Genomic DNA, 12,706 nt, shown 5'->3' on the forward strand with positions numbered 1-12,706 from the left:
TTAACCTTCACACGAGATAAGAATAAGACTACGATATTCAACAACATTGTGCTAATAGTCTGTGGTCCAGACGTTCTAGGTCACAGACGCAGTTAAGAGAATATAAGATAGTTGCATATCTTGGCTTTCTCTGTACAAACTCTCGCGGCCAAGGGCATTCTAAGAAAACAGCATATTTTCCAAATAGCGAGCATCTATGTCTTAGTAGTTAGAATTCTAGCTTGGTCATACAAAGTTTAAAATGGATGACAGTATAACAGAATGGAGACTTGTTAATCCTTATAGTCCCGATGACTGCTTCTCCTTCTACAGGTACACCAGGCTCTACACCTATCGTCCTCCCCACTTATCTTATCGCGGCCAGCATCAGGAAGGATATACTAGAGGGCAAGGACGTCAATTTGGCATCCCTGCTCATCTCAGGCCAACAACTTAGCTGACAACAAATCCTACGCCCGGGGAGACCTCTCATTATTTGACCCCAGGCTCAGTGGTAAGCTGCCACCCACTGAGTTCGGGATGTTCAGGGACGTCCTTTGTTCAGCCACCCCCAGCAGGAGGGAGGAGCTGGACTTATACCTTCCATGCAATGTTAGATCTTGCTTACAAATATGGTGGCTTTGCCTTCTACGCCTACTATCGGCCGCTCTCAGCCAAAGCAACAGCAAGACGCGCCCAGGTCCAGATCAGTACTGACTGGAGTGGCACAGACATGGAACTATTCTGTCGCCACTTTGTTGGTCTTTGTTCCCCACTCTACGCGATTTGCCAATCTTCCACCCACACAGCAAATTGGTGCTCTGAGGCAGCCACAAGATGCCCCGTCAATTTCCCTTCCACCGTTAGGACCACCACAACAGCAACAGGTAGACAAGTTAGGACGACCAATCTTTTTCAGTGGGGGACGCAGAGATATGCAACAACTTCAACCAAGGTGTGTGCTCCTTTAGCCAGTGCTGCCTACGGCAATGTCTATACTTCATACCACAAGGTTCACCCCAGGGGCGTAACTATAGGGGGTGCAGCAGTTGCGACCGCAACTGGGCCCTGTGATGCAGCCCCCTCTACATATGGCAGGCAGCAGCATAGGCAGCTAGGGGTACCAGTGCACCATGCACACGGGTGGCTGGAGGTGGAGGGTGACTAGCAGAGCTCCATGCTTGACTATGACACTGGCTGCTCTTTAGTTGTGCATTCCCCGCATGACCTGTGTCCTCAGCCGGCTCCTCAGAGTACCCCTCTCCTGCTCCATGCATTGCCGCTCAGTCCGATGTCTGTTCTCCCCAGCCAGAGTCCCCCCCCCCCCCCCCCGAGTCCGGCCCACACTGCACTGCATACTTCTCCCGGGTAAACAAACTTGAAGCACACAGATGCAGTGCAGCCCTATGAGAGCCGACTCCCTGGAGGACACTGCAGGCTTGTCTGCCAGCCACCCTCCTCCCCCGTCATACACAGATGATGAAAGGTCTTTCTGGGAGATATGCTGATCGCCCGTCCAGCACACTGGATGGAGCCCAGGCCAACATGGATGAGTGCACGGCCTACAGCTTGGTCATGGTGAGTGAGAGGACCCCATCCCCCACACACCATTACATACCCCCTCCATCTCCCCCTGGGGACAGGGACAACTTCTCATGTGGGGACAGGGACCCCCACCTCCCCTGGGGACAGGGACCCCTTCTCACCTGGGGGCAGTAACTTCATCTGCCCTGGAGAAAAGGACCTCATCTCTTCTGGGGACGGGGACCCCATCCTGCCTAGGGACAGTCCCCCAATGGGGCACCTAAAAAAAACACTGATACCAGTGGTGGAACTACAGGGCTCACAAAAGTCATACCTGTGACCACGCCCTGGAGTTCCACCACCGGACTCGGAGGGAAGGGCCCTGGCTGGGGTTCAGGGGGGCCCTTCATTGTTTCTTGCATCGGGGCCCTGAAGGTTCTAGTTACGCCACTGGTTCACCCAAAGTCCACTTGTCTGCAGCAGCTTAACAAATCCTGACTGAGTCGGGTGGATGTCCTGTGGCTGAGCTTCTATGTCTCCGCACTCCTCACCCCTTCACTGGCAGTATTCCTGCTACACGGCTTCACGGCAAGATTCCACACCAGCTTCATCACTTTACCCCCTCCATTCAACAGTGCAAGAACCTACAGTCTGCGGCCATCGATGCTCAGGCCATAGACACCCTCTTATAGACTTGAGTTAGATAAAGGGTTCATCATTGGCCCCTTCTCACAGTCGCCTTTCCAGATTTGGAGAGTCAGCCCTATTGGGCTTGTCAAGGGCAGGTTCACAAATAAACTCTGCTTACTATGTGACTTGTCTGCACCTCATTTCTCACATATCCCTAGATTGAACTCCTTGAGCCCTTCCGAAGAATTTTCTCTCAAGTATACGTCAGTCGACATGACCATCATTAAGATAGGCACCTGGCTATCCAAAGCGTATATCGCAGATGCCTTCAAGCTCCTACCTATCAAACCATCCCTCTGGCGGTGGTAAGGCATGAAGTGGAGGGATTCTTACTATTTTGCCACCAAGCTGACCTTTGACTGCAAAAGCAGCCCGTGGCTGTTTGACGTTTTCGCACAGTCCCTCACTTGGATCCCATCACAACAGGCCCAGTGCCACACGGTTATTCATTATCCCAATGACTTTCTGCTCATTGAACGGCCAGTCATACCCCCTGTAGATCTAGACCGGCTAAGAATGGTCTTTAACAAACTCAAGGTGCCTATGGCTGAACATAAAGTGTAAGGACCGGCACATTCCATCACCTTCTTGGGCATCGTCCTGGACACTCAGGCTAGCCTCCCTGCTGACAAACTAGCCCGTGTTAGGTAGGTCATTCACGATTTTACCCGGCCACAGGGCTGTAGTAAAAGACAGCTGCAGTCCTAGGTAGGCATGCTCAATTTCATCTCATGGCTCTTGGTCTTTCTCACCCGTGTACAAGACCCTGACCAAGTCCTCAGACTTGACCCAGCAGCCATAGCAAACTTGGCTATGTGGGATGAGTTCCTCACCGCCTGGAACAGCATATCCGTGCTTATTCCCTTAGTATCAGCCCAGTCACCACGTGTATTCAGACGCTGCCGCCTCCACAGGCTTTGCTGCTATTTTTGGCCACCACTAGTTCACTGGTCCCTGGCCTACAGAAATCTGCTTGATTCCTCATCTTTGTTCGAACTGTACCCCATCATGGCAATAGCCCAAGTCTGGGGGCCACACGTGGACAGGTCAGACAGTACTCTTCACCGCAGATAACCAGGCTACAGCCGACATCATCAATAAGGGTAGATCCAAGTCGCTCCCCATCATGTCCTTCCTGCGCAGGCTGGTGCAATTATCATGCAAATGTGGGAAGAAGTAGCGCTAAACCCTTTATATTGAAGCAAAATCGTGAACGATTAAGCAACTGTGTATACAAACTACATAAACGGTCTAAAGAAAAAATTATTTTGATGAATAAATAAACACCAAATCAATGTGCTCTTATATAAAAAAAAATAAAAAAAATGAAAAAAGTGCAAACCTAAAGTCTCTTAACGTCCAAAAATGTTCAAATCCCACCTGAAGATGACACTTCAAATCTGCCTTCTGATCACCAAAAACATAAACATGTGAACACCCATGTGATGATACCGCCACCTACACAGATGTAGGCTTACCAGATGGTTATGACCCAAGAGAACATATATTCTAAGGGTCTTGCAAGCTTTCTATTGGTCGTGGCCACTCAAATTTGCCGATTATTGGAATGCCCGATTTAACATGAGTTGGCAAGGGCTGAACATAAGAGACAATCCTCCGGAAATTCCTTACAACCACAGTAGATTCTCTCCTCATATATAGAGGCCCGTTTCAAAACAGTGGATATATGGAAAGAAACATAGGGCCATATAGTGTAATTCCATTAAAATTTAGTAACAAACTCACATTTCTGTGGTCTTAACCGAGCGCTTCTTATAAAACAGGTGGCAGTGGAGTCCTCCCGACGCGTTTCGTCCTCGTAGACATCGTCTGGGGTGCCCATCCACTGCTACCAGACTCGATTTTATAATCTACAAGGCCCATTAGACCAGATTCCCCCTCACCTGTGTCACCGCGTATCACTTCCGGTGTTGCGGAGGTCAAAGATGGCCGCCAAGCGTGCGTTCCATGCCTCCGTTTGAATATCTTACCCCCCATAATTGTAAAAAAAACATGCTCGTGTGATGTCCATATATGGATAACTTAAAATCCCATATATATCATTTATTAAATGTGAATACCTGTGTACAGCCTTTTATATTGTGCCAGTTGTCTTTTTCATTGTGTGTTGGAACGCACAGCGTCTAATAGGATGTAGGCGCGATAAGATCGCGCCATTTCCGGGCGACACAACCGATTATCATTACATCACCAATATAATATTTACTGTGAGCATATCCCCGGCAAGTGCAATGCTTCAGCAGATGCACTGTCTCGCTTCAATTTTGTCTCCTCCTTCCAGCGGGTATCTGGAGCCGACCTATCATGCACTCGTATCCCACCTACGTCTCAACTATTGAAGCCACATCTTGCCAATGCCAACCCGGCTTATCAACCACTCGCTGTCTAGAAACAAACGTAAGGCGTAACGCACGGCCTGGAATACCTACTGCGGGTTCCTAGCTGCTTGACCTGGAACCACAGCAGATGACGTCACTCGCGTCCTAGCCTTCATATCTTCTTGAAATACACAGCTGCCTCTCGCTCATAACACTATCGGGCTGTACCTAGCCGGTATTCAGAATTTCCTGTCCTTACAGAATCCTCTACAGCCATCTGTGTTCACCACCCATATGGTGAAAGCTCTGCTGCATGGAATTCAGAAGCAGAAGCTCGCTACCAATGGCAAACGCTTACCCATCACAAGCAATATCTTCAGGGGCACGTCCGTCATCCTCGCACGTTCCCCTTTTGGGCTCTTGCCCAGCCTGGTCATCCAGGCGGCCATCTACTTGGCTTTCTATGGCTTCTTACGACCTAGCGAGTTCACCTCTGGTAGTACCAGTTGTCCGGTACTGTACAGATACCTGCTAACTCGCTTCCCAAACCATTATGTCCTTCACCTTTAAGGTCTCAAACACAACAAACCGGACTAGATATCAACTTCTTCAGGACCAGCAACACCTGGTGCCCAGTAACCATCCTTGGCAGTCTGCTCTCTCACCTAGCCAGCCAGTCTCCAGCCCCCCCCCCCCCCGTTAACTGCGTTTTCTGGTCAACCCCCCTGACTGGCAGTCAGTTTATCAAACATGTTAGGGTCCTACTGCTCAACTTCGGCCTAGACCCCAGGCGGTATTCTAGACATTCCTTCCGGATTGGCGCAGCCTCAGCTGCATCTCGGCGCGGAGTACCAGACCATGTGGTTAAGAAGCTAAGCAGATGGAAGTCCGCCTGCTTCACCAGATATATTCCGAACCCTCAAGTGGAGATGGCCTTGGCCTTCTCCAAGCTTGCTCAATGAGCTTAGAGCCAATAAAGATATTTCCCCCTCACCTGCTTATTTTGGCCCCTTTTCTTGGCTTATCTACCAGATGACCAAAAACCACACCTTGGGTCTATTTATGTTGTAAGTCTTGTCCCGTATTTGTGATCCACATCTGTCTCGGTCTTATATATACTATATTAAATGCTGATTTGCTCCCCTGCAGATTGTGTAAGTTTTGCCCACTTACAAAGAAATGAAGGTTCTATAATTTTATCAGAGGTGTATTTTAAGTGATGGAGACAGAATATCAACCAAAAATCCAGAAAAAACACACAAGATACAAATGTTATAAATGAAGTTGCAGTTCAGTGAGTAAAATAAGTATTTGATCCCCAAGCAAAACAACATGACTTGGTGGAGAAACCCTTGTTGGCGAGCACAGAGGTCAGACGTTTCTTGTAGGTGGTGATCAGGTTTGCACACATCTCAGGGGAGATTTTGGTCCACTCTTCTTTACAGATCTTCTCTAAATCCTTAAGGTTTCTTGGCTGTCGTTTGGCAACTCGAAGTTTCAGCTCCTCCATACATTTTCTATAGAATTAAGGTCTGGAGACTAGCTAGGCCACTCCATGACCTTAATGTGCTTCTTTTTTTTTTTTTTTGAGACACTCCTTTTGTTGCCTTGGCGGTATGTTTTGGGTCATTGTCATGCTGGAAGACCCATCCATGACCCATCTTCAGTGTTCTGGCTGAGGGAAGAAGGTTCTCCTCCAAGATCTTACAATACATGGCCCCGTCCATTGGCCCCTCAATGCGGAAAAGTCAGTCTGTACCTTTAGCAGAGACACAGCCCCAAAGCATCGCGTTTCCCCCTCTGTGTGTGACTGTAGGGATGGTGTTCATGTTCCCACCTCTGTGTGTGACTGTAGGGATGGTGTTCATGTTCCCACCTCTGTGTGTGACTGTAGGGATGGTGTTCATGTTCCCACCTCCGTGTGTGACTGTAGGGATGGTGTTCATGTTCCCACCTCTGTGTGTGACTCCATGGTGTAAGCGGGCAAAATTACACCATCTGCAGGGGAGACAATCAGCACACACCCCCCCCCCCCCCCCACTGTGTGTATATTTGGGGGTTCTAAGTAAATTTCTAACCAATATTATGTGGATTTTTACATGTAGGAGAGAAGTGTCAGAATCCGCCCCGGTTGGCAAGTGATTGAAAGGGTAGTCATACCAAATCCTCATGAAGCCAATTTTCACTGGGCTAAAACACGGTGCTCCTGGTTTCTCCTGCCCTGTGCTCGAAAGTGCAGCGTGGTGCCTTGAATGATACCAAAGAATGAGATTCTCCTCCAGAAAACTGGAATAGGCGCTCCTATTATACCAGCTAATGGGAATAATACGGCGACCTCTATTAGCCCCTATACACACGGTCGGAGATTTCGACAACCAAATCCGTTGGATTTTGTCCGTCGGATCTTGTCCGAAACTGTTGCATACACACGGGTCGGACTAAGTTGTCGAAAAATCCGATCGTTCAGAACGTGATGACGTAATTTCGTTACGATGGGACTACGTTCAGGCTAGTAGCCAATAGCTTTGGTGTAGGAATTTGATCTGAGCATGCGTGGCACTTTGTCCGATCGGAATTCTCTACACATGATCGGAGTATGTCCGATCGAACCAGTTGGTTGGAAAATATTTCCAACAAGTTGGAAAATTGGGTCCGACGGATATTCCGACGGAATCAGTCCGATGCAGACCACACACAGTCGGATTATCCGACGACACGGTCTGATAGGACACATTCCGACAGATTCCCCGACCGTGTGTACAAGGGCTAAGACACCATACAAACATTTACACCTGTATAGTACATAGTCTTTCTATGTATTAAATATATATTCAAGAATGAAAGTTAAAACCAAAGAAGAAACTTTAATTTTAGTTTATTTATATAATTTTAATTTTCTTTTCTTTATCTCTGTACAGCTGGATTGACATGTTTGTTGGTCTTCAGAAGTCACATTGGAGACGAGTCCTATAGATGTTCTGAGAGACTGAAAGGCTTTACTCCAGATCACCGGAGGATCCACCCGGGACACAAGTCACACCCGTCTTCTAAATGTCAACTTTGATCCAGTCTTGGAGGACAACAGGAGAGAAGCCATTGTTGGAAGTGACAATAGCTTTACGGTAGAGTCAAACCCATACATACCATACATACCATACAAGAGACATCACACAGGAGAGAAGATATCGTATCTGGAACGTGACTAAGGTTTTACAATGGAAGCGGAGCTTATCGGACACCAGAAGGTTTACGCCGGGGAGAAGCCGTATCGGTGTTCTGAATGCGGTAAAGCTTTTAGACTGAAGACGCAGCTTGACGTACACCAGAGCATGCACACCGGAGAGAAGGCGTATCCGTGTTCTGAATGTGATAAAGCTTTCAGACGGACGTCGGAGCTTATCAGACACCAGAGGGCTCACAATGACGAGAAGCCAAATCAGTGCTCTGAATGTGATAAAGCGTTTCGACTGACGTCAGAGCTTTCCACACACCGGAGGGTTCACACCGGAGAGAAGCCATATCGGTGCTCTGAATGTGATAAAGCTTTTAGACTGAAGACACAACTCAACGTGCACCAGAGCATGCACACCGGAGATAAGCCATATCGGTGCTCTGAATGTGACAAAGCCTTTAAACTGAAGGCAGAGCTTATTAGGCATGGGAGTGTTCACACTAGAGAGAGGCCGTATCGGTGTTCTGAATGTGACAAAGCTTATAAAAGGCCGGAGACTCTTACCAGACACTGGAGGAGTCACACCGAAGAGAATACATATCCATATCCGTGTTCTGAATGTGATAAAGCTTTTAAGGAGAAGTCAGAACTTATCCCACACCAGAGGGTTCACACCGGAGAGAAGCCATATCAGTGTCCCGAATGTGACAAAGCTTTTAGAGTGAAGTCTGAGCTTACCATACACCAGAGGATTCACACCGGAGAGAAGTTGTGTCCATGCTCCGAATGTGGCAAAGCTTTTATACACAAGTCGGATCTTATTAAGCACCAGGCGGCTCACATCGGAGCGAAGCCATATTGGTGTTCTGAATGTGGCAAGTCTTTTACACTGAAGGAAAGACTTATCAGACACAAGAAAATCCACACCGGCGAGACGCCGTACCCGTGTTCTGAATGCAACAAAGCTTTTAAAAGGAAGGAGGATCTTCTCATACACCAGAGGATTCACACCGGAGAGAAACCGTACCAGTGTCCCGAATGTGATAAAACGTTTACCGTGAAGTCTACTCTGACCACGCACCTGAGGGTTCACACCGGGGTGAAGCCATATCGGTGTTCTGAGTGTGAGAAAACTTTTACAACAACGTCACATCTTCGCACACACCAGAGGGGTCACACTGGAGAGAAGCCGTATCCATGTTCTGAGTGTCCTAAAGCTTTCACGCGGAAGTCGAGGCTTATCGAACACCAAAGGGTGCACACCGGGGAGAGGGAACTCTGGGAGGAAGGAGAGTGTTAATGGTGTAGCAGATAAGCAATTCTGAAAGGGTTAAGGGTGATTCAGCAGTACCCCCCCATACCAGTGATGGAGAACCTTGGCACTCCAGATGTTTTGGAACTACATTTCCCATGATGCTCAACTACACTGCAGAGTGCCTGAGCATCATGGGAAATGTAGTTCCCAAACATCTGGAGCGCCGAGGTTCTCCATCACTGCCCCATACCATACCCCAAGCTAATGGAACAGTGAAACAACGTAATGCTACTTTATGAGACAAAGAGGGTTATTTGCTAAAGGTAAATCCACTTTGCACTATAAGGCCTCATGCACACGGACGTTTTAAAAAAACTGGCTGCAAAGCTAGCTCAGACGCCTGGAAAAATCGGCGTTAAAAACACGATTTTTACCGCGTTTTGCATTGCCGTTTTTTAGCGTTAAGTAGCGTTTTTATTTTAAAGAAACACATCTATTGGCTATAGCACTCAGAAAACAAAGAAAATATGTTGCGCGTTTTTCCGCGATTCGCATTTTTACAGCTCTAGCTCCGCGCCACGGAACGCACTGGTCCTGTTTTTTTTTTATTTTTTTTTATTTTTTACAGCTTAAAAAACGCCTATGCCATTTGCAGCTCAAAAAACGCCTAGGTGGGCATGAAGCCATAGACTAACATGGACAGGCGTTTTTAAGCTGCAAAAAAAAAAAAACCCTCAAAAAAGCGGCTGTAAAAACGTCCGTGTGCATGAGGCCTTAGTGCTCATGCACACGGACGTTTTAAAAAACTGTCTGCAAAGCTAGCTCTGACACCTAGAAAAATCAGCGTTAAAAATGCGATTTATTTTTTTACCACGTTTTGCATTGGCGTTTTTGCGCGTTTTTTAGCGTTAAGTAGCGTTTTTTAAAGAAACACATCTCTTGGCTATAGCACTCCCAAATTTCCCACAATGCCACAGAAAACAAAGAAAATATGTTGCGCGTTTTTCCGCAATTCGCGTTTTTGCAGCTCTAGCTCTGCGCCACGGAACGCACTGGTCCTGGGTTTTTTTTTTTTTTTTTTTACAGCTTAAAAAACGCCTATGCCATTTGCAGCTCAAAAAACGCCTAGGTGGGCATGAAGCCATAGACTAACATGGACAGGCGTTTTTAAGCTGCAAAAAAAAAAAAGCGCTAAAAAAAGCGGCTGTAAAAAACGTCCGTGTGCGTGAGGCCTAAAAAACGCCTGTCCATGTTAGTCTATGGCTTCATGCCCACCTAGGCGTTTTTTGAGCTGCAAATGGCATAGGCGTTTTTTAAGCTGTAAAAAAAAAAACCCAGGACCAGTGCGTTCCGGGGCGCGGAGCTAGAGCTGTAAAAACGCGCATAAACGCGTAACATATTTTCTTTGTTTTCTGTGGCATTGTGGGAAATTTGGGAGTGCTATAGCCAAGAGATGTGTTTCTTTAAAAAAACGTTACTTAACGCTAAAAAACACGCAAAAACGCCAATGCAAAACGCGGTAAAAATTGCGTTTTTTAACGCTGATTTTTCCAGGTGTCAGAGCTAGCTTTGCAGCCAGTTTTTTAAAACCTCCGTGTGCATGAGCACTAAGGCCTCATGCACACGGACGTTTTTACCGCCTGCTTTTTTTGCAGCTTAAAAACGCCTGTCCATGTTAGTCTATGGCTTCATGCCCACCTAGGCGTTTTTTGAGCTGCAAAAGGCATAGGCGTTTTTTAAGCTGTAAAAAAAAAAAAAAACCAGGACCAGTGCGTTCCGTGGCGCAGAGCTAGAGCTGTAAAAACACGAATTGCGCAAAAAAGGCGCATAAACGCGTAACATATTTTCTGAGTGCTATAGCCAAGAGATGTGTTTCTTTAAAAAAAAAACGCTACTTGACGCTAACGCTAAAAAACGCCAATGCAAAACGCGTTTTTTAACGCCGATTTTTTTCCAGGCGTCGGAGCTAGATTTGCAGCCAGTTTTTTAAAACGTCCTTGTGCATGAGCACTAAGTGCAAAGTGCACTTGGGAGTTGCAGTCGCTGTAGATCCGGGGGGGGGGGGGCATGCAAGGAAAATAAACAGCATTTTAGTTTGCACATGATTGGATAATATAAATAGCAGAGCTTCCCCTCATTTCAGATCTAACCCTCTGATTTACAGTGACTGCACTTCCAAGCAGGGCTGCTGATAGGGGGGGGGGGACCACCAGTCCTCCTGTAGGGGGCCCCGGCACACAGAGGGGCCCGAACAGCAAGAGGAATCGGTGTTGTCGATACGAGGAGCAATTACAGAAAGATGCCCTGTGCGGCTCTCTGCAGCAGATAAAAGCTGGTTTCTCTCCCTCCCACCAGCTTTTAGCTGCTGCAGGGAGAGACACAGGGCATCATTGTTCCTGTAATTGCTTCCTCCTCCCTGTTCTATTATAAAAGGGCTCATTTACGCAGGTTCTCTGTTATGTTTGTGTCCACTAATAATAATTTTAGTGTAGGCTGTATGGGGCCCCCCGTGATTTCTAACAGCAGCCCTGCTTCCAAGTGCACTTGTAGCGCAAATTGGATTTGCCTTTTTGTAAATAACCTCCAAAGTAACGACAATCTGTGAGCAAACCACAAATGAAATGGTCACGGATATGAGTTTAGTGCTCGTGTCCCATTTAGGCAACACGCCTAGAATATTTTACCTTTTTTTTTTAGATGTTTTGAACAAGTACCAATGACTCAACTACGTTTCCTCGTGCTTCTCTTCTGTCTCTTGTTTATGGCTGGATACATAGTATGTTTGCATCATACACTCATTGACCTTCATTGCCAGATCCTGAGCTAATACATCAATAACTCTGCCTTTGTACCAGACACTGGGTAGTAGGCGAGTGGCCTGCTGCCAAGCTTCTGCAGCCAAGATCTTCCTGGGTTCTGCTAACTACTAATACATCAGTGGAGTTTGAGGGTTCTGGGTAAACCCATCTAGTCCACATCTCCTACCTTTTTTTTTAAGAAGGTTCTCCATCTCCTCTATGAACAAAAGCACAACGGGGCAGTTCTCTGACTAGGACACCAGCCAAGGAGGAGTCGCTATTCAATGAGAAGGCGACTCCCAAAGTTGGCTTAGGCCTTCAAACTGGGTTGTGCTTACCAATTTCTGCTGTCTTGTGTGTTGCTTTTGACAATATCATCTAGGCCCAGCTGGTCAACTGCCACAAGTCCATGCCTTTCCAGCTATTGCTCAGTGCTTTGGTTTCAATCGCACCGTGCGGAATTCCCTTCCCCGTACTATCGTGGAGATGTACGCACTATTGTCAACACCCCCAGAAGATTTTGTAATACCAGGTCTTAGTAAATGGGAGAGAGATCTCGGCCAAACTTTCACACCAATCCAACGTCAGAATATTATATAATCTGTCATTAAATTCATCGAGGTGTAGAGGGCCGAAACAACTAATCGATTATGAAAATAATCGATTACTATTTTCATAATCGAGTAATCGGCCCACTATCATAATGGGGTTAAAAAAAAAACTAAAATTAGCCCTTTATAGTACAAAAAGAGCAAATCGCTACTGTAAATATTACTTTCACTGTCCCATAGTAAAAAAATGAACCCACACGATCGGAATTCTAATCGGAAGAAGCTCTGATGGTTTTCCCGACGGAATTCGGCTCAAAGATCAATCAGGATAAAAGCAAAGTTTTTTCTGGATGGGTGAGGAAGGCGACAGTTTCGAGCTTCCGGATGTCTTCCCAGAC

The 12,706-nt window shown here is 46.8% G+C and overlaps 1 protein-coding gene across 1 annotated transcript in view; it reads left to right on the top strand.

The window, feature by feature from the left end:
• Window positions 1–12,706, top strand: part of LOC143958877 (uncharacterized) — a 72,937-nt gene that overhangs the window by 18,112 nt on the left and 42,119 nt on the right. Inside the window, exon 2 of the mRNA XM_077467859.1 lies at window positions 7,451–9,002. Within this exon, the coding sequence (XP_077323985.1) occupies window positions 7,748–9,002 (1,255 nt within the window). The 5' untranslated portion in view covers window positions 7,451–7,747. The remainder of the gene's footprint in view (window positions 1–7,450; window positions 9,003–12,706) is intronic.

The sequence above is a fragment of the Lithobates pipiens genome, unplaced genomic scaffold (genome assembly GCF_037356315.1).
Source record: "Lithobates pipiens isolate NorthernLeopardFrog02 unplaced genomic scaffold, aLitPip1_a1.2 Scaffold_63, whole genome shotgun sequence".
Classification (NCBI taxonomy): domain Eukaryota; kingdom Metazoa; phylum Chordata; class Amphibia; order Anura; family Ranidae; genus Lithobates; species Lithobates pipiens.